Source organism: Rhagoletis pomonella, unplaced genomic scaffold (assembly GCF_013731165.1).
Source record: "Rhagoletis pomonella isolate Grant_MI unplaced genomic scaffold, Rhpom_1.0 Rhpom_scaffold_00007, whole genome shotgun sequence".
Taxonomy (NCBI): Eukaryota; Metazoa; Arthropoda; class Insecta; order Diptera; family Tephritidae; genus Rhagoletis; species Rhagoletis pomonella.
The window spans coordinates 38,654,846-38,673,923 of NW_023458561.1; the positions used below are offsets into that span (position 1 = coordinate 38,654,846).

General features: G+C 33.1%; 1 protein-coding gene across 5 annotated transcripts in view; it reads left to right on the forward strand.

Annotated features, from left to right (window-relative positions):
* LOC118742753 (acetyl-CoA carboxylase) overlaps positions 1–19,078 on the forward strand; it is a 46,943-nt gene that overhangs the window by 16,920 nt on the left and 10,945 nt on the right. For 2 of the 5 annotated variants that reach the window (XM_036475070.1, XM_036475069.1), the window contains exons 2-3: positions 3,426–3,703; positions 8,015–8,139. In XM_036475070.1, the coding sequence (XP_036330963.1) occupies positions 3,426–3,703; positions 8,015–8,139 (403 nt within the window). Of the gene's footprint in view, positions 1–3,075; positions 3,330–3,425; positions 3,704–8,014; positions 8,140–14,477; positions 14,875–14,978; positions 15,749–19,078 lie in introns of those variants that run through there. The other 3 variants (XM_036475068.1, XM_036475072.1, XM_036475071.1) reach the window with 3 other exon arrangements.

Consider the following 19,078-nt stretch of genomic DNA (forward strand, 5'->3'; position numbering starts at 1 on the left):
CAGTTTTAGTTTGAGATAAGCAAGGAGATTTTTTCATAAAAGCGATATTTATAAGGAGCGACAGTAAATTGTATTTCATTTTTTATTTGTTATCAGTTATCAGTATTTTATTTGCTTTTGTTTAAAAGCTTTGATGTTTAATATTGAAAATATAAGTGGCATAGCTAATTACGTAAATTTATATACTTATATGTGTGTATATATAAATACATACATATGCGCGTATATACTATTTTTTTTTATTTTAGTTGGGATTAATCATTACTTATTTTATTATTTTATATTCTTTTTAATCTTCAACTATGTATTTATTTTTATTATCTTATATTTTATTTTTATTTTCTTAACTTTCATTTTATTTTCAAACTCTTGAGCTACGTTGGCGCAAAGTTTACTTTCATTTGTTTTTTTGTTTTTTTTTGTTAAGTATTAAGTACAAGCTTAAATTAGCTACGCCATTGTATATGTGTTGATGAGTTTTTTTTTATTTTAATTATATGTTTGAAAAATTGCATACCAAATGATGTAGACATTGACCTGGCTGACAAAAACCTATATACAATAATAAATATACATACAGCTATGCAGATGCGCACATAGCTGTGCATAAGTATGAATGTATCTTTGTAGATACCCTGCAGGGAAAGCTACTAGTTGTGAACTATGTATTACTCTACCAGTTAGCTTTTCAGCTAGATAAGTTCGTCTCCCTTCTCCTTTCAGCGTTTTCCATGCTAGCGACTTCTATTTTTAGGACGGTTAACTCTTTGCTTTATGAAGGGTCATTATTATAATTTTTTTTTTGTTTTGGATTTATGGGGCTTTTGAAAATGCTTGAACGCAGTAACGAACATTTTTATGCGGCTTTCTGAGGAATGCAAATACCGCATAAAAAGAGACCTAAGTGTGAATACTTATATGTATGTATGTAGGTATGTAAGTATATGCCTTCATTTAATTTTCGGAAACTTATTTACATTTACATTTTATTGTTTCAAAACGAAGAATAGTTTTTTTTTTTTTAATTTCAATTACTTTTTTATAACTCAAAGCCATATGTCGCTGATCGCATAAGTTTTTCGAAATTGTCGAACTGGTAGGCCCCCGCTTTAGCTTATATCAGTTCACTAGTATTTTTTACTGACTGGTTTAACTTTTCACTGCAGGGTATAAAAGTATGACATATGTAGCTTGCGGTCATTGCGATCGTTGGTCGCTTACCCTATACTTTTAGTTTCTTACTTTGTGCCTTTGTGCGCTTGTTTATGTATGTATGTACATTAGACTGCATCACCAAAACAAGTTGCGGTTTTTCCGCCGGGATTACAAAATTTATTATATTTCAAGACGTCCACCAAAATATTTCGGAAAAATATTAAGATTTACGTGAGCTGGACCGATTGGAAAATACCTCCCAAAATCGAGTTTTTTCTGAATAAAAATAGTTCCTTGAAGAACTTTTTGAAAGAGATCTCCTCAGACGACAAAACAGATAAAGCTTGAAAAATCTGCATAAAAAAATGTAAAAATCTGTTCAACGGAATCGTAATAATGGGACTTTTAATGCTGTTTTTTTTTTAGTTTTTTCAAAGACTGATTTAGGAAAAACTTGAATAACTTGGTCAAAACTATTCTGATTTAGACTTATCTCAGTAGAAAGGTATTTTCCCATTCTTTTTATTTCTGTGCAAAAAAGTCATTCATGTCCCCATTTTGTTTTCAAATACCAACACATCTTAATTCAACTCGGAATGATGCTCGTTAATTCTACCTTTCTCTTGAGTGAGTTTATTAGCAAAAAGATAAAAAGGGTGAGAATTTACCTTTCCAATGGTACCTCACAAGTCTAAATCGGAATAGTTTAGGTTCAGTTATTCAAGTTTTTCTTATACCAATCTTTGAAAAAAGTGAAAAAGCAGCATCAAAATCCCATTGCTACGATTCTGTTCAACATTTTTTTTTTTAATATTTTTATGCATATTTGGGGAATTTTTCGCAAACAAATCTATAAGAAACTATTTTTGTAGGTATATTAAAATCGGTCCATCTTAATATTTTTCCGAAATATTTTGGTGGACGTCTTAAAATATAAAAGATTTTATAATTCCAATGGAAACACAGAACCGAATTTTATTTATTTTTTTTTGTATGGAGAGTGATGCAGTCTAATGTACATGCATGTGTATCTGAGTGTTTTTATTTTGTTTTCGCTTGAATGCATTAACATATATTTAACATTTTGTTTTTTAAGCTATCAATGGCTTTTAATATACATACTTATATAAATACATACCGACATACACATACTACATAAATATAATGGTATTTTTACATTTGGGGTTTTACCTTTAATCACCTCCGAATTTTGACCTTTGCTTACTTTTCCCCATTTTTTTTTTTTTCAAAAGATGCTTTTAATAAATAACACTAAAACGGTGGTAATTACTTAAGAAATATAAAAATGTTGCTTTTTGCCATTTCTTAATGCTGATAGCCTCTTAGTGCAAATGAGCTTTGCATGTTTATAAGCGTTCGCCGGCTTTCGATGCAATTTGAGTTGTTCTGCGTAACATTCTCATCATAATTATTATTATTTACCCGTTAAGTTGCGTTTCATAAAAAAAAAAAATAAAAAAAAAATTCAATACAAGCCTACATATGTATGTGCTTCGCTGACGACATACAGGGCCTAATAATGCAGCGTTAGGCTTTGTATTCAAGCTGCAAGCGTTTAGAAATTTAATAGTCACGCAATAGAGAATCGCATACAAATCCGTGCACATACACATTTATATAAATATGCATGTGTCTACATGCCTAGCTATTATATATGCAACTCATCATGTAAATTATTTAGCAGTTGAAGTACTAAGCCCGCCGAGCAAAATTTTGACTTTAAAGACTTGAGCGGTTGGTCGCGCTCGTCGTTGTCTTCGTCGTCTATTGCATTTACACATGCCCGCCCTTATTTGTAGCCTAAAAAAGTCACACTGCAGCATTCACATCACTTCAAGTTCATTTACAAACCAAACAACAGCAAACAAATACCACTAACTGCAACAAGAGCATACGTATGTATGTATGTATGCTGACCAAAAAGTGCGCCAAAATATTAACGCAAGAGCAAAGTAAACTAGAGGCACAAAAACGGTACCTATTCCCGTATTAATCGATGTTCATCATCATCACCACCGTCGCATTACTGACAACATTGTCTATTGCTGTTATAATCGTTTTGTCAATGGTTGGCCGTTTGGACAGCGGCAATCGTCAACCAAGTACGAGTAGTAATCAGCGTCAGACAAATTGCGAGCGGCATAACATACAAAGTACCTATACGTTACAATACGATTTTTATTTTATTTTTATTTTTTACCGAAGTGCAATTATTGTTAATTTTCATATTTTTTCCCCTTATTTTACAGATAACAAAACATCGGGTGAGCCGCAAAAGGAACCGTCACAGTTAACCAGTAGCAACAGTAGTGATTGTGTCAGTCGTATTAAGAAAGTTCAATTTTCGAATGCGAATATCACAATAGATAATCTTAATCATAATACAAGTAACGTCGTTGATGCCAACGATCATCATCTTCACAATTCACACAGCATTACCATTGATTTGAGTAGTAATAACAGTGACAGCAGTAATAGTGAGATCAGCATGAGTAACGATACGGCCGCTGAGCGTCCTAGCTTTTTGGTGAGTAGTAGTTGAATTTACAGTATTGGATATATGTATCTATAGCACCCCCATTTCAATGCGATATTGTTTGCCTCTTATGTTTAATTATTTATTTTTAAGAATTTTCAATTAAAATAAATTTCATTCTCTAACAAAACTCATACAAACCCAAGTTTTAAACTTTTTAAAAGACCGCAAAAAAGTGCCACAAATTTTCACCTAAATTTCAAACTCTTTTCACTGTGCAAGTTTCAAGTCACAAAAAGTTACCGTTGTTTTTTTAGATTTGGTTTTGTTTCACAATTTAGTTTTATATGGAAGAAACCCGCAACACCTTCGGCGAAAAAAAATCTAAAAAATCAAAGGTGATTTTTATTTACTTGCAACTTGCACATTGTTGAGCTAAAATTGAACGGGCTATTAAAATGCGTGCTCAAAAAATTCCAACACTTTTGAGAAAAAAGTTTGGAATTTAAGTGAAAGCTTGTTGCATTTTTTTGTATTCTTTTATAAAAATTAAAACTTGGGTCTATATGGGTTTTGTTAGAGATCCGACAAAGGCACGACCTTCACCCATCTGTTTAATGGATGAAATTTACTTTGTATGAAATTTAACGTTTTCGGATATATTTCGCGAGTGGATTGGCGGAAATCATCGTGGCCAGGATATTTTTAGCTTATTATTAAAAAATTGTAATTTTTTTTAATTTGCACTCATTTGTTTAATGAACAAATTACATACATATGTATGCATATACACTGAGAGAAAAAAAAATTTAGAATTAAAAAAACGTGCTAAATTACAAAAAATACGCATATGAAAGAGCACCAACCCAACTCGTTTTAAATTTGAGTATATACGTTATAAAAAAATGTCATTGTGAAGTGCACAGATGCTTTTTCGTAATTAAGAAGAAAAAAAAAATTTTTTTATGTTCCCGACTAATGATAATTGGACCCTAATTAAACATCCCAGCCAGCAAAGAAACGTAAATTTTGCCGACAGTGCAGTTTAGTTCCAAGTTTCCGAATCCGAAAACGAATAGAAAAACTCCTACAGTTATCATCAATTTTCGTATCCGGAAAACGTTCGAAAAGTTCGAAAAAGATGATGTCATTAGCAAGCAATAACTGTATTTTATTTGCTCAAGCTAAACATTTGAAAGCATGCATGCGTAGTTGGCAGTGGCTGAGCGTGGAAAGGAGTGTGCTACTATTTGTTAGCTTCCAGAAGGTGCCGAATTCCGTCAGGCACTTCCTAATTTTATTTTATTTCTTTTAAACCATGAAAAAGTATCAGTGAAGTGCAGAAAGAAAGCATATTGAACGAAAAATTCAATTAGACAAATTTCAGAAAAAACAGCCGAAAACGTATCCGTTTCACATACTGTTGTCTGTACATACGTTTCTGCCGCACACTTTAGTGGTGGGAAAACGGATCGTCAAAGTATCCGGAAATGGAATCAGTAAACGGACGAAAATCCGCACTTCATCCAGTTTTTTGTCCTTTTCCGGATCGGTTTTCGGATTTTTTGCTCGCTGGATGTAACATGTATGTGTGTATGTGTTGTCACCGCTGTGCATGATTTCTTTATTACATATGAAAAAGCATCCGAGACGTGCAAAACGCCATTCGTGCAGTGAAAAATGCCCTATTTTAATATGGGCGTATTTGAATTGAATATTTCCATTATACGTAGTGTATATATAATGGAAATATTCAATTTTGAACAGTTTTCACTTGATTTAAATATGAACATTTTTAAACGGTAATCAAATAAAAATATTTTAATTTTACAACGCGTTTTTTTCTCAGTGTACCAATCGAAAGTACTATGCCTTTAGAATGTGTTAAAAAGATAAGTGAAAATTACTAGTATTACCTACCTGTTCATAGCTGTCAACCCGATAGGTAGGCCAGGAAAAAAATAGACAACCCAACATTTTTACATTTCGATTGGTATATCGTCGTTTAAAGTACAAAACCGCGTATCAACAAAATGCTAAAACTCGTATCGAGATAATGCAAAACCGCGTATGTGAGGTTGCATAAATTATTTTCTAGTCAGTAAAAGCACTAATATTTCAAAATGGTTCTCTTTTTTTATAAAGCAATCGCCTTTCTGACCAGTATATTTCAAGGCGAATGGATAAGGATCGAGCTAAGAGCTTGTGTGAGCAAATCCAATTTTTGGCAGCAAATATCAGTTACGCTGTTTTGCAGAATGATGATACGCGGTTTTGTACTTTAAACGCCAATATAATTTGTTTATTAAAGAAATGAGTACAAAATTTAAAAAAAAAGTAATTAAAATTTTTTAATATTTAATTAAAAGTATCCTGGCGTGGAATTTTTCAGCCAACCCACTCGCGAAATATTTATTAACACCTTAAATTTCATAAAAAATCGATTTCATCCAACAGATGGGTAAAGGTCGTGGCCTCGTCGGATCGTAGATTATAAAAATAAATAAATAAACAGGACTGGCAAACAAGATCATTTGGAAATGGGGGTGCTATTGCTTTGGCCAATACTGTATGTATGTAGATATAAATATATAGTTAGGGGAGTAGTAGCTTTGTGTGGAAAATGTTATTAATTGTATAGGATAGATAAATCGTAAATCTAGCTGTGTAGCCGAAACATACATAGGAAATATATATCGTCGATGTTTTTGCAAAACCACCCATCGACCAGTTGCAAAACCGCCTACATCGCCGTTGTGGGAAAAGCAAGACTCCCTAGAAATGTTCCTTTAGTCATAAAAACTTGCCCTGCGAAAAAAATTTTAAAATCGGATAACGGAAAGACCTGCCTCGAAACCTGGGCAAAATTGCCTATAAGTCAGTGGGAGATTTAGTATATTTTAATGGCACTTGATGTAGCTTTTGTAAAGCAAAATCTAATTTACGGTTAGTTTAGATGCCATATTTGAGAATCCATGTTGAATTTTTCAAAAGTCCTCACAGCTTTTTCCCCCAAAAAAAAAACCTCAATAACCTTAAAAGATGGGGAGGTTTAAAAATACTGTACTGACATCGGGGAACAAAACTCCATCGCGTGCCATTTAAATATATTAAATTTCCCACTGACTTATAGGCAAAATATTGACCGCTTTGTGAAAAATTCCATGAAAATGCTGAACTTTAGGGCCTTTGAGGCACGTCTTTCCGTTATCCGATTTGAAAATTTTTCGCAGGTTACGTTTTTATGACCAAATTAACCTTTCTGGGGGGGAGTCTTGCTTTGTAGGACAAAGTTGCAAAATAAGGCCCAGTCTACTGCGTATGCATGATGATATTCATTGAATTATATTGCAAAATTATAACTAACCACAAAAAGAAAAATTTCTAAAAAAAAACAAATGGAAATCTGAATTTTTGCTAATTTTTTAATGGATAATACAGCCCAACAAAAATATGAAAAAATTTTGTTGTTTTCAAGCCGCATTATTTGCTCTTCTCATCTCGCCTTGGTCAAGCAGCATTCCTGCCTGACAGTATCTCAAACTTTTCGCACTCACATCTTTCTTTTCCTCCCCTTTCAAAAATGTCTCTCTTCGCTTCCTTTTTCCCGGTACCGCTCAATTGTCGCGTCTGCAGCAACCATTGAAACCAATTTTGTTTTGTAAATTCAGTTTAAGCCTACTCTTAGAATTGCACTTACAAGAAGTGGTAAGAATATTTGGTAATAAAATTTTCCGATACAAAATTCTAGGTAACGTACAAAATAGACCTTCTAACACAATCGGCAACTGCTTGTAAGACTTATTCGTTTGTTGAGTGAATTTTCTTATGTGAACAATGCAACTTAATTTCCTCAATGTTTATTATTCAGTGACATTTCATTTGATGAATATTCAAATAAAGTCAACAACATTTAAGAATACACGGCGTATAAGGAACTTTGGAATTGTAATTTTTCCAACGGCAGTGCATACTAAATATTTATTAAAATACAAATACAAGCTTTATTTTACTTTCATTTACATAGTTGCCTACGACTTACACAATTCTAAGGTTTCAGTAAATTTAGTGAATTATGTAATTTTGCTCCAATGTTAACCGGCATATGTATGTACATTTAGGTTACATATATGTCCACGGTCTGCGAGAGACAAAATGAACTTAAGGTACTATGTTACTTCTACAACATATGGCGCCAGGCTATTATTAATATTATTTTAAGAAATGGTGGTTACATTGTTACTAGCAGCACAACAGTTGTTATAATTCTTCTCTATTTTGCGATTTTTCAATTTGTATACATTCATATACACATCTGCGATATACATATATTTTACCTTTATTTACTATATTTTATTATAGGTTGGCGACGAAATCGAAGCCAATGGACATGATGAAGTCAACGAAGCCAGCGATGAATTCCCACAGAAGATGCAAAATGAAACTCGCCCACCAATTGATTTAATAGAACGTCGCAAACGGTTAAGGTATGCAAATTTTTATTTATTTTTATAATTACAGTGAAGAAGTATGCACCTTATGGTGCACCGCATAATCGTTACTGGTTTTCCATCGGAATTGTAAAATCTATTATATTTGGAGACTCCCGCCACAATATAAAAAAAATAAATAAATAAATAAATGAGCTGGACCGATTCGAAAAATCGAGTCAAAAAATTTTTTTCCAAAAAACGCCTCATCAGATAGAAGAGTTTAAGCTTATCTTATGCAGACCTTAAAAATTGTATCAACGGAATCAAAATAATTAGATTTTTGGAGATCACGTAAATCTTAATAACTTACCGAAATACCTCTGTCATAAAATATAATACATTTTATAATTCCGCAACTTTTTTTTTTGGTGACACCCCGTAATGTACTTATGTATGTACATCGGCATATAGTACGATGTTGTAAGGCTGTTGCTATAGACTTCTGTAGATAGAAAAAATATTAAACATTTCTATTTAAGATGGGTTATGCCAAATGTGCCTCTAAGAGATCTATGAAAGATTTTTAAAAATAAAAAAATTTCATACATAATTTCGTCAGTCTACACTTTGATTTGATTCAAAGGACGTAGTTTGGCCGTTATACAAATTTTATTTTTTTTAGTCAAAGTTTTTATCAGGGCACTAAAAACAACTGTGTTAAATAAATTGACATTCAATTTTTACTTGGCAAAACTGTTCATTGCACAATACCCAGTAGTCACGTCAATTTGAACGGCGATTAAAAAACCATAGGGCTGTTCAGGATATTGTGGAAATGGTCTTGGATTTGGATTTGCGAATTTTCTGCTTGCTACCATGGCCACCGTTTTCATTTTATTATTGTGAATTTTCAAATGTGCCGAAATATGTAAATGCAAGACCAGAGAAAAGTAAATTTTGCCGACAGTGCAGTCTCGTACAATTCCCCATATCCAGAAACGAACGGAAAACGACTATAATTTGCGTTCGTTTACGTATCCAAAAACGTTCAAAAAAGTGAGTTTTCCCTATCCGAAATCGGACAGAAAAGGACTTAAATTTTCATTTATTTTCGTTTTTGATGATGTTATTTGAAAGCAATAATTGTATTTTATTTGTTCGACCAGAATATTTAAAAGCACGTATACGTAGTGGGTAGTGGCTGAGCGCGCAGAGGAGCGTGCTAGTTACTATTTGTTAGCTTTCAGATGGTGTCGGGTTCGAATGCCATCAGGCGCCTAATTTCTTTCGAACCATGAAAAAACACCCGTGAAGTACAGAAAGAATGAGTATTGAACGAATAACTCAATAAGAGAAATTTCAGAAAAACAGCCAAAAACGTATCATTCCAAAACACTTTTCGGTTCTTGTCTGTACATACATTAATTCATACCGCACACTTTAGTGGAAAAACGGATCGTCGACGTATCCGACTTTGTGCCCCGTTTTCGAACCCATTTTCGGATTTTTTGCTGGCTGGGTTAGTATCTGCCATTTTATTTACAAGACAAAATACATTGGGATCATATAAATAGCTGTATAGAACGAAGCGATGAAAAAGAAACTTTGCTCCGAAGTTCTGGTTTTCATACACTTTTACGGTATGCAGTTTTATAGCCCCATAAATTTTAGTACAAAAAAAGTGCAAAAGTGCTTCAAATAAACGGCTAAGATTTCGCGTTGATTTTTGATAATATTTATTTTGACCGGAAGTTTATTTTTTTTTTTTAATGAGACAAGTTTTGATCATCTATTTTTATTTGTTATTTTTAATTTATTTTGTTAGGGAAATATAGTGCATGCTACAACGAAAACAAATAACTCAAAGCTTTGAATTTTGTTTAGTACCTTGTTTATACCTACGAAAAAAACGTATTAACAAAAAACCGATTGGATTCAGCACATACTTCTTTCAAACGTTTATTCCTTAGTCCATGAAACCGTATTGAAAAGTAAACAAATTCTATTGGTTTTATTCCACATTTGTTTAATAATAAACTTGCGCAGTTGACCGAAATGGAATCGAACAGCAATACAAATTTTGTTATAATAATAACTTCAATTAAAACGGGCTGTATAAAGAAAACGAGCCAATTTTGATTTTGCGTTAAATTAATTATTCGTTTATACGGGTTTTCTAACCGGTGTGAGAAATAAAAAACGGATTGGAAAACAAATTCAAGTCAATACACTTTTCAATTTCAACCCGTATTGAAATTCTATGCATCCGTTTTGAATCACAGCGAACTGAGTCTAAAGCGCTTTATGTGTCGGTATAAACAAGGTATAACATTTATAATAATTTGACAAAGTTCGAAAAATGAACATCAAAATTTTAAACTTTTTAATTGGAATTTATAGAAATAATTGGAGTATGCAGTTTTATAGCCCATTCAATTTTAAAGTAAAATTGTGCAAGTTTGAATTAGCTCACAAATATCGTTGATTTTCTAGAACTTTTTTCGCTGACTATGTTAAGCGATTTCTTCCATAAAAAGTATGTTAAACTTTTTTTTTTTGTGTGGGAGCAAGACCACTAACTAAAGAAATTCTCAAAAATCAACGAGATTTTGAGTTAATTTAAACTTGCACAATATAGCATTTTGTTCGTTTAGTTAGAATCTGAACTTTAAACTACCTATTATTTGGCTGTAGTTACTGAGCTTTTTTTACCCTAAATGACATTAGGGACCTATAATTTTAACCCACTTCCTAACGGCCAATATTTTATGAGAATCTTTTGGATAACAGAAATACACTCGAAGGTTTGCCATATATGTATGTAACCTGCCGCAGTTAGAAACAACTTTTGATATTTTTAGATGTTGCTCGAACCAGGTGTCGAAACCTATGTTTTACGCTCCTATAATCACATCACTTGGCTGCTGTGGTGTATTTAACATTCAATGGCGCTTGATTTTAGTTACAAATGCAGAACAGATCTCCAGATACGGCGGTCATGGCTGCACTTTGCTATAGTCTTTTGATGCGTTTTTTTTTTAATAGCAAATTTGACACGAAACGAGATTTTGCAAGGTTTCACAAGACCATTCCAATTAAATCAAAATTGTTGATGAATTTTTGTACAGTAGTAGCCAGATAATGGTAACCAACACTATTTTACTGAGAAAAAAGTTAAATGAGGCATATAAATAAGTAATTACAATAAAAATTATATGCCAATCACAAAAGATAGTCCCATATACGATTATTTCTAAAAGATTTGTGCAACAGCATTGGAAACGGTAAAATAAAATAAAGTACATACAATTAAAATATTAATCACTATTTAGTGTGCTCGACACGACTCATAACAGCTGTAATCCATGCCGGAATAATACTTTATAACAATGAGATATCCTGGGAAGTTCTTCTAATTATGTAAAGTTAGCACACACATTATTTCATTTCCATATACAGTGCCGGACAAAAGTAATGGCACAGAGAATTTTTCGCAATATATGCAAAGTTTTTTATTCTAATTTATTTTCAATATTTTTTGATAAAAATATATATATATATAACTCGATTTGGTTCATATTTAGAACGTATATTAATTAAATGAAAACGAATAACTCCATACAAAATTTTTGCCGATAGGCGGCGCAGGAATCGTGATATTTGATAAACCGGTATTTATGGTCCGATTTCGTTCGTTAGCTTGTCTTAAAAATATTTTTGTACTACATATTAACTTATGATATTGGGCTATTGGTACAAAATAAATAAATTGGGAAAATTTTTTTTTTTTTTTGGGTCCCACGATTAGTACAATACAAATTAACAAATTGTTTTTCTTAATTGGGATAAATCATGTGACTCTGCTTTAAGGGTAAGCACATAGTGGAGCGGCGGACAAAACGGAGAGCATATCGTCGTTTAAAGTACAAAACCGCTCATCATCATTCTGCATAACCACGTAACTGACTTTTGCTGCCAAAAATTAGATTTGCTCACACAAGCTCTTGGCTCAATCCTTATCCATTCGTCCTGAAATATACTAACCATAAATGCGGTTGCTTTATAAACTAGAGAACCGTTTTGAAATATGAGAGTTTTTACACTCTACAAAATAATTTATGCAACCTCACATACGCGGTTTTGTACTTTAAACGACGATATGTAGCTGACGCGTCATGACGCTTTCCTCTTCACTATGCGCGCTCCTATTGAAACATGCACGTTTGTTATCGACGCTTTGCTCGATGATGAACAGCTAAACGTTTGACACCGAATTACTATAAACACGATGCATTTCTGGGTTACTGAATCTAAAGGCTTCAATACCGGAACAGAGTTAAATAGGCAAAATTTTTGTAAACTGTTTGGAGTCCAAACTTTGGACCATCAATTCCGGATGATTATAAATGGGTTTGGCATCAGGTGAGCAAGCAAACCGCTCGGGGAAAGGAATGCAATTCTATTAGAAAAAACTGGAGTTTCTTGTGCAACATTAATAAAAAAAAAAAACTAATTTATAATATGTACATATGTGTTAGCATTTATGAGAATAACCTAAACCTAATACTTGACCGCATTTGTGCCTCAAACACCCCTCTGCGTTGTGTTTTCCGCTTTGGTTAGTTATAAAGTTAAAAAAAAATTACTATTTTTCTACCAAGTTATTCTATATCTCACAAGTCTAACCCAGGACCCCTCAACCTATTGTCATGCCTCACTTCGACCACATGGCAGTAAATCAGTTAAGCTTGATATATACATATATATAAACTTATCTCATGTCTTGAAAAGTGATAACAGCGCACATATGTAATGTATGCATATACATACATACATAAGTATGTCTGAGTATATCGTCGTTTAAAGTACAAAACCGCCTATCAACAAAATCCAAAACCGCGTCCATATGTGAGCAAAAACACTCATATTTCAAAATGGTTCTCTTTTTTATAAAGCAATAGCATTTATGGCTAGGACGCAGTGTTGCCGTCGTCGCTCAAAGAACTTTCCCACTGGCTGAGTCAGTGGGATCGTCGGTTCGAATCCTACTGAAAGAAGTCTGATGAGGAAATGTGTTGATTTCCGAAATAGCTATCACTTCTACCATTTTTTCAAATTATTGTTGCTTTTCCACAATAAAAATTTTCATTTAAAACGGCCTCGAGCTCAATATAAATTGTTGCTTTCCCACCAAGATTAGACGAAAAAGTTACCAAATGTAAAGAAAAATAACCAACCTTTTTTTTATTAGATTAACAATTCAGGTCGTCGCAATTTCTTTTATATAATACGTATAGAAAAAGTTTACAAGCCAAATAAAATCATTTATTTGCATTTTGGAAAGTAGATCCTTTCAAGGCTGTAATATGTAAGTATATATTTTGGAAAATCAGTCTTCCCGTATTACACGCATATGTATGAATGTTAACATCTTCGTAAACATTACCTGACTCTAAATGACGTTTTAAATAAGTACATATGTATGTAGGTACACAGTTTCCAACTTCTTTGTAAGAAACAATGAAATACCTAATCAGCGTGAACAACCACATTGTATATATTTTAAGATTAAGACTAAACAATTAAAAATTGGACTTATTGAACTATATCGTCGCTCAGCGCGAAATACCTCGTATACGCCAAATGTAGTACCGCGTATACGATGGTAAATAAATTTTACAAAAGCGCAAAAAACGGATTTTTTAAAAACTGTGGAATGGTATTTTCACTGGACCTACTTGCTATAAGATTATTATTATTAATCTTAACTTAAATTAATAAAGTAAACAGTAATGGAAAAAGAATAACCAAATCCCTTTTTCATGTACTATCTAAGTATGTATTCATTGGAAGTAGTCTTTAGCCGACCATGTATATTATGTATTCTGTATATTATAAAACAAATACATACATACATATGTAAGTAATTTTAATACATTCATTCCAAATATTCTTACTTGGTTTCACTGCTGGGACTGCCACTGCTGTTGCTACTCTCCGCAACGTCGACAGGTGTAGCTGGCCTATGTCAATTAAAAACTACAGTAAATATTAAAAAATAACCCAAACGTGAAAGATCTTAACAACTCCACAGGCTAGAAAAAAATAACCAAAATTGGTTAAAAGTAACCACAACGGCAACACTGCTAGGACGAATGGATAAGGATTGAGCCAAGAGTTTGTGTGAGCAAATCCAATTTTTTAGTTACGCGGTTTTGCAGAATGACGATACGCGCTTTTGTACTTTAAACGACGACATACATTTGTATAATATCTCAGCGCAGAGAATTCTCGGAGAGAGTGCGTAGAAAAATATTAAAGAATTTAAGAAAGAGGAAAAAAACGCAATTAAACGAAAACATAAAATTGCGCCGACAAGACTGGCGGCAGTGAGTGGGCTAACAGCAGAGTAATAGGCATCTAGTGCGGGTGCAAGCAGTGGGGTAGAAAAAGAATATTTCGTTCAATACTGTGAGAATAGCCGAACAGCGCGCAAAAAGAACAAACAGCAGTGCACCGATTTCTCATGCACAGAGTACCTACCTAGTTCGCTGTGCCCCATCGCCTGATGTCTGTCATCTGTATATGCTGTCAATATTTTTATTTATATTTTGCCATTTTATCTGCTGTGTTACGTGTTTGCTTCCGCTCACAAGAAAGTAAACGCAAAATTGGAAGTGCCTATTGATAATGTAAATGCGGGAGCGGTCAAAATATAAATATGCGATGGATACGCTTAACTACCGGCTTGACTAGGGGGCCAATTTCAATACTGACGTATCGCCACAGGTGATTCCAACAAAATTCTTTGCACTTGCTTTTAAATACAATATTACGTACATATGTGCAAATACGTATATATGTATAAACATATGTACATACATCACTATATAAAATAAGTGTAAACACTACAGCTGATTGGGGCGCACCACAACTATTTTCACCTCGCGCAGCAATAGTTGCTATGTAAAATGCTAACAAATAATATAGAAAAAATTACAGTGAGAATTTTTGCTGAAACGTGCTTAAATCATTCGTACATACATATTCGAATTCAACGAAATTATACACCAGTAACGACGATATCGACATTGCCAGTTACTCTTGGCACTTCGTGAAGTGTAGTTTAGCATTTTTTTGTACTGAAAAACTACTGTCCACCTGCTGGCATATATCGCAATAGTAGAATTTTATATAGAGCGCGTTATTCGTGGCAAAATAAGGACTAAGCAAAAAACATTCATACATGAAAAAGTGGCCAAACATCAAAGTGTTAAAAATCCCGTTTTCCGGTTAAATTGCAATTAGTGTGGTTTATTTAATAAGCTCGTATGTATATGAGCTTATTGTGATTTTGAATGTCATTGACTCTCCTAAAGTGGCTATTTGAAATGCTTAAATCAACCAGACGTTTCACCATCGGTGAACCAAACGAGGATGAGTCCGTTTCGGAGATACCAGAGCGTCCAAAAACTCCAGTTCCCATCATATTGATAGATGATGAAAACAATGAAGACGAATCGAGAATACCTGACATTGAAATTGAGTGTGATTCCGTCTATGTTAATGCCGCCGACGTTGCTAACAACAATAATGGCATGACATTGAGCTGTAACTTATCTGAAACGAGTTTATTCTTGGCGGAGGAACCGAGGACTATAAAGTAATCACTGCGTCAAAATTGTTACTCATCGATTGGTTGATTTTGTAATTTTGTGGACATATCGAACATATAACACCACATACATAGGTGTCACATTTACCCAGTCGGACTTGGTTGCTTCCAAAATGTACTTATAGCACGGTTATTTTTCCACTTCGAAGTAATTCCAAAAACATAAGTTCTCTAATTTGCTTTTATACAGACGTGAAGCACAGCAAGAACGGTTCTTTAAGAAGGCAATTTTGCATGGGGTGATTGTTGTTGGTTTGGAGAGCTTTGTTTTTATTCTTGTTCCGATTTAGTTACCGAAGTCAAAGCACTAAAAAATGCTGACTTTAGTTGTGAAGTTTTCATGACCTACAGACTTTTGGTGAAAAAAAAGGATGTGATACTTTTTCACTCAGATATTTACTAACTTTCATACAAAAATTAAATGTACTTCAAATTTCTTATGAAGAAATTAGTACCTAAAAGGGCATTATTTTCGGAACCACATTCTGCACGGTCCGACTGGGTAGATACGCAATGTATGTATGTATGGATATGTGTGAACAATCGGCGTCAATAAAAGGCACAGTGTGTTAATTTTGGTCGATTTACAATTAAAATTATTGTAACTATTCATTCCATATACGTATATAAAATACTTCCAATTCCAAATTTAAAAAAAATATATATTCGAGCATTCATATAAAAAATCGCTAATAAATTGAGTGTTCCCTAATATACCCCTATATAGCAGCTGCTATCCTTATCGATACGGAGTTAATAAGAGTTAGTTAGTATTGCACCGTTATTTCATTTTTCAACGCCTCTAAAATTTCTTCTTTCAAGTCTACAAATGTTATTCTTGCCATTTTTCTTGTTCACTCAGAATAGTGCAATAGTTCCCTATAGAATTCAATTCCCTTCTGTTTTCGCGCACGTCCAGGTTTCGACCTTTGGGTTCAAATATTCCTCGGCGTTCTCGGATTAGAAAGTAAAAAAGAGCTCAATATTATTTATACATACATATGTATGTATATATTCAATTGCTTAACGCATAGTTAACTTGAAAAATGGCCCAAGGAAACCGGTGCTCCTTTTGCAAAATCTATTTGCCCTGTGCTCATTTTACTTGCAAAAGTAGACTTAATCCATCGATCATAGCGTTTTCAACGCCGTTCAATATCTAATTTTTCCATATGATTATCGGCTTAGCTCTGCGCGAATTCTCATATTCTTGTGACCTTGTGAATGCATAACTGTGATTAATTTTTTTATAATTAACGCTTAAGTCATTTATCTATTTTTTACCGGAGGATGATACTCCGGGGTTTTTACTTACTGGAAAGTAGCTCTACTAAAAAATTATCCAGTAAAATTTGAAACTTCAACTGTCATTTTTGCTTTCTCAATTTGGCCTACTTGTAAGTTTAGGCATACGAAAAGGCCATCCAATAAAATTCGCGCAAAATTATTACGAACTATTAAAAAAAAACACCTATTGCCAGTGTCCAAATCCTTCGTAATATCTCTACCAAACTTTTTACGTGTTTCAAATTATCAGCGGACTTTCTTGCTCTCTTTAAAAATATTCATTGCTAAAAGTCTAAATAAAAAATAATCGCTTAAGAAAAAGACTCGACAAATCGTATATGGCAAAGCTTAATTAATAATAATCAGCCTCATTTCGACTCGACTAATGCATTAAAACGGAAAAACTTGGCAGCATAGTTCTCGACGGTTTTCGTCGTTTACTTACTTCTACACGACAGTAGACAATGCCAATGTTGTCGAGTCGTACAATTTATCCTAATTTACGACTTGCGCAATGGGGCTGAATATCTATAGCTCAGTAGTGGTCAGATAAAAGCAACCATTTTTAAAAATTTGTGTATTCGCATTCGTTTCGTATAAGTTTTCACCAAACAAAATCGGAAGAGGCAACTTTAGATGGTTCAATGCTGTCCAACTGTTAGAAACGCCCTTGGGGCACACTTAATATAGATTAAAATTCGAATAACATATTTTTTTTTATTTAACTAAATTTGAGCATCTGTAAGATTTTTCGTACAGCAATTTTAAATATTTACAACATTTACAATATTTACACTGCGTAGCCCACCTATAAATAAAATGCACCATCATTTTTTCCACGTAACGCAGTTCGATAGTTTGCTACTGCATTATCATGAAGGTCCGGTCCACTCCCGCATAAAATGATTGCAATGTGATATGTTTATTTATATTTTTTTATTTTTATGATCACTGACTGGAAATATTTAATTGGTTCAAAAATTAAAAAAAAAAGTTTCAAGAGGTTCGGTACCGGTCCAAACTGGTTGAAAAAATATGTTACCTACGCCATGTTGCACAAATATAATTTTTTCAGATTTCGTACTAATTCAAAACATTTTTTAAATAATGAATTGCAAATTGTGTTTGGTATTTAATATTAAGTAGTCTTGCCTGTTAATAAGACACATTCTATTTTACCCTCAATAAAATATAGTTGGTTACCTTTATCTGGTCGCTGCTATATGTACAAAGAAAAAAATAATAGATTGTGCATAGTAACAATTGCTAAAAGCTTTCTCGTTAAACCTTGGTTATCTCTGCTTGATTTCTAAAGGGTTGGCGAGTTACTTTAGTGTAGTTAATAAGTTTACATTTACATTTTTAAGCTTACAAATTAAAAAAAAAAAAACGTCTGACGAAAATCAACTATCTATTTACTCGCATTTACATTTGAGCATAATCTCAAAAATAATTAAAATAAGTAAAATTTTACGAGCTTAAAAAGTGCTGACTACAAAACTCACGCTGTGGAAATGAAATTATAAAGTGAATAGGCCCTTTTTATAATCACTGTTAAATACCCTCACACTGTCTCTGTTGCTTACCATTTGCGTACGTTGAATGCCATTGATGGCCAGCTTATTACTACGTAACTATAGGTACGTTCGTTTAAAATCTCCGGTAAAATAACCAGCTAAAAAATTTCGGCGAAATGTCATCTGCTCTCTCATTAGAGAAAAATAACCAGAAATTGCAAATTGGATGAACAGCTGATAAGAATTTGTTTTACATTCAAATGAAAACGTAGGAAAATTGATCTTAAAGTGGTACCCTAACTCAGTTTATTGATTAAACGAATAACTACTTACTTCTTACTAGTTTAAATAGTCGCATTTTAGGTTTTTTAATTTCCAAACCATCAAATTCAGTTTTGTGATTTGCATAAATTCCAATCACTTGTTTTTAATTAGCTTTTTTCTTCTTGGCAAAATTTTTTCCACCGGAAACTAGCAAATTCCCCTCAAAATGAAATGTCACTTTAGTTCTCTC